The following is a 3,084-nucleotide window of genomic DNA, read 5'->3' as shown; positions in this document are numbered from 1 at the left end:
TTGTTACATAACACAATAGAAAATAATACAATTACAATATACATTGACGTGTATTTTATTTTGAGTTATATAATGTTGGAAGTTTGACCATACAGTGGAGCATTGACAGCTAGAAGTATGCTTTACAGTAAATAAATATGACGGTACATTGTGTGCAATATATTTTGCCGTGCTTCTAAGGTGCAAAATTGTTGTACTCTCTACATATCGAGATAGCTTGAAGTCACCCGGAAATGTAGTTATGTATTTATACATACAAAGAGGAAAGCATGCGTCTTAAACACTGGCGAGTTTTAAAACACCTTTAATGACGGTACCATGATAAGTCGGACCATGTTCTGCCAGAAATAGAAGATTAATTCACATGTAACTGGGAGAAACAAACTAGAACAAATAATCCGACTCCAGTCAGCTGCTGATACCTGTTCTGTTCTGTTCTGTTCTGTTCTGTTCTGTTCTGTTGAAGCTCTGACTAAAACAACAACCTGATATAAATAACAGGGTATATTGTACATTTGTTGAGACTAGTAGTATTGTAACAACAAAGAGACAATTAATGATATGAATAATTCTGTTTTGTGTATGCAAACTATCCATTCTTTATAAGAGACAACTGACCAACTGTTCCCGATAAATATTTGTTCGTGTTGTTGTATATGACTTTGTATTGTTTTGCCCCCTCTATAGCAATATTTTTATGTCATTCGACAACGTGCAATCATAATGCAAGAATGGTGAAATACAACTGGAACGCTTTTTATGGACGAATCACGATTTCACCTTATTACTATACTACTTATAGATAAAATAGACTTCCAATTGACATGTACAGTGTCTAATTATTGGTATTTTAACAATTTACAGTGAATATATTGCTGGTTGTCTTATCGAGTACTGATACCCCAGTTACAGCTAGCTCAAGTTTGAAGGAGTGTGTGATTATCCTTAGAATGCACTCATACAGCACATAAAATTATGTAAACATATACAGGTTTCTACGAATATCTTCGTGATATCTCTCCTTCAATTCATATAACTGAAAACAAAATCATCCATTTCCATACTTCGCGGGGATAAATTGGACAGTAGCTATCACCGTAAATCCAATCAAAATACACACAATTTTTGCCAGTCGGTGTTGGTTATCGTTAAGTTCGTAAGGTAAAATCTCAAAAAATGTTATATACATCAACATCCCAATTGCAAAACCTTGCAAAAGGCCGCTGGCTAAGTTTGTGGTTTGTGTGTTTTCGGAGGACACCACTATTCCCAGACCTATGCCTATGCCGATGGGAAAGATGAAGGCATGTAAAGACACCAGCACGATGGTGGCGGTTTTCCGAAGCCAACTCCGTCGAATGTTGACACCGAAGCTGAAACTGACAGGCCCCTCGTGACATGCAATGCCAGCAAATAGAACGAAGACGTCCGTTGGGTTGTCCAGAAGTCCTATAACGATTCCTTCAAAGACACCATGTAAACAGAGAGCGACGAAGAACATGTACGATCGCATCTGAGATTGTACGCTTTCCATTTCTTCAGTTTCCAAGGTACGGATGTTGTTGCTCGGACTATGATTACGAGTATTGTTATCAGCTGCATAATAGTTATGGTCCGTTGACGTCAGTGGGATATCTTCCGGACAATACTTTGTCAGTCGTTCCTTGCATGCTAACAGTGCCTGTTCCAAGATTAGCATCAGGAAGATTCCTGCACATGCCAGGAATTCAGCAACTGGAAAATTGGAATTAATGTGAAAGTAATCACAAGCCAATAATATTTCATGTCGTACTGAAGGCAATAAATGTATCATAGCCGTTGCTAAAATAACACCACCGGCAAACGAGTTTAGAAATCCAAAAACACGTTCCGTGGCAGCGCCACGGTAAGTGGGACCACATTCTGCTAGAAATATTGGTATTAATCCACATGTAATTGAGATGAGAAACAAACCAAACAGAGCGATGATCTTAGCGTCAATTTCGTCCAAACTCATCTCATCACGTGTTGAGCTGCTGGTACCTTTCCTAGTTCTGGTAAAGTTCTGACTAAAAACAACACCTCGAAACAGACACCAAATGGCATATATTATATCCATCTGTTGCAATCACCCATTTTTATACATGAGTAAAGTACACTTAATATATTCAATTTCTCACTATTTCTATTGTTGTGTATGCAAATTACCCATTTTTATATAGACAACTAGCCAACTGTTCCACATTAATATTGATTTAAATGCAATATGGTTTCACTAATTATATCTCAAAACTGGTTTATACTGACATGATGGAATCGAATATTAATTCACAGTTTGTAAATGCATCATATTCAAAGCAGAAATGAACCTTACAAGTTCGTTTTATTTTTAAACATGACATTGACCTCTGACCCTAAGGTGGCGTGAAATATATAGGAGTGCCAGTAACTTCCACAATAACATTGGATTTGGATGAGAATATTATAACAAGACTAATTTTCATTTCTTTTTATTTTAATATATAAGTTTTTGGAGACAAATTTTTCAAAATGTTTAAAGTTTCCATGGAGACAAACTTGGCATTCGTTCAGATCTGATTATTCATTTTCATATAATCATTGACTGTAGGATTTTAATTAACTAGTAGAATCTGAGATATGTAAAATTTTAGAATGGAGCATGCGTAGTAAACGTTAAGGTAGAACTATAATTCGGACTGGATCTAGACATGAACTAGTTTTGAACTGGGTGTAGGGTAGAATTGAGGGAACCGCTAGAAACTAGTCTCCGATCTGAGAAATAACCTTGGCTTAACAAAATTAAAGTTGATGGTATACGAACTCAGTTATTTTCCTGTAACGTTCGATTGATGACAGATCTGTGAACGGAATTGACTGTGTTGGCGTGAACGAGCCTGCAAACTCTAGAGGGATAACACACCTACATTTTGTACTTTGTTGTCATAAACATACTAGCTTTTTTATTTGATTTAGTTGAGTTTTGTTTTTCGCGGCTTTTTTTTTTTTTTTTTTTTTTTTTTTTTACTTTCTCTGTAAATGGACAAGACTTAGTTTTGAACAAAATTGTTTCAACGTGTCTGATGT

General features: G+C 36.0%; 1 protein-coding gene across 1 annotated transcript; it reads right to left on the bottom strand.

The window, feature by feature from the left end:
* Positions 1-293: 293 nt before the first annotated feature.
* Positions 294-2,017, bottom strand: LOC144437020 (zinc transporter ZIP1-like). Its single transcript, XM_078125887.1, has 2 exons — positions 1,097-2,017; positions 294-485 (listed from the first exon to the last, which is right to left on the bottom strand). The coding sequence occupies exons 1-2, from the start codon at positions 1,994-1,996 to the stop codon at positions 294-296; spliced, it is 1,092 nt and encodes a 363-aa protein (XP_077982013.1). The 5' UTR covers positions 1,997-2,017.
* Between the last annotated feature and the right edge of the window lie 1,067 nt (positions 2,018-3,084).

Source organism: Glandiceps talaboti, chromosome 6 (genome assembly GCF_964340395.1).
Source record: "Glandiceps talaboti chromosome 6, keGlaTala1.1, whole genome shotgun sequence".
NCBI lineage: Eukaryota > Metazoa > Hemichordata > Enteropneusta > Spengelidae > Glandiceps > Glandiceps talaboti.
Note: the sequence above shows the minus strand (reverse complement) of the source record. Positions and strands in the feature narration are given on the sequence as shown.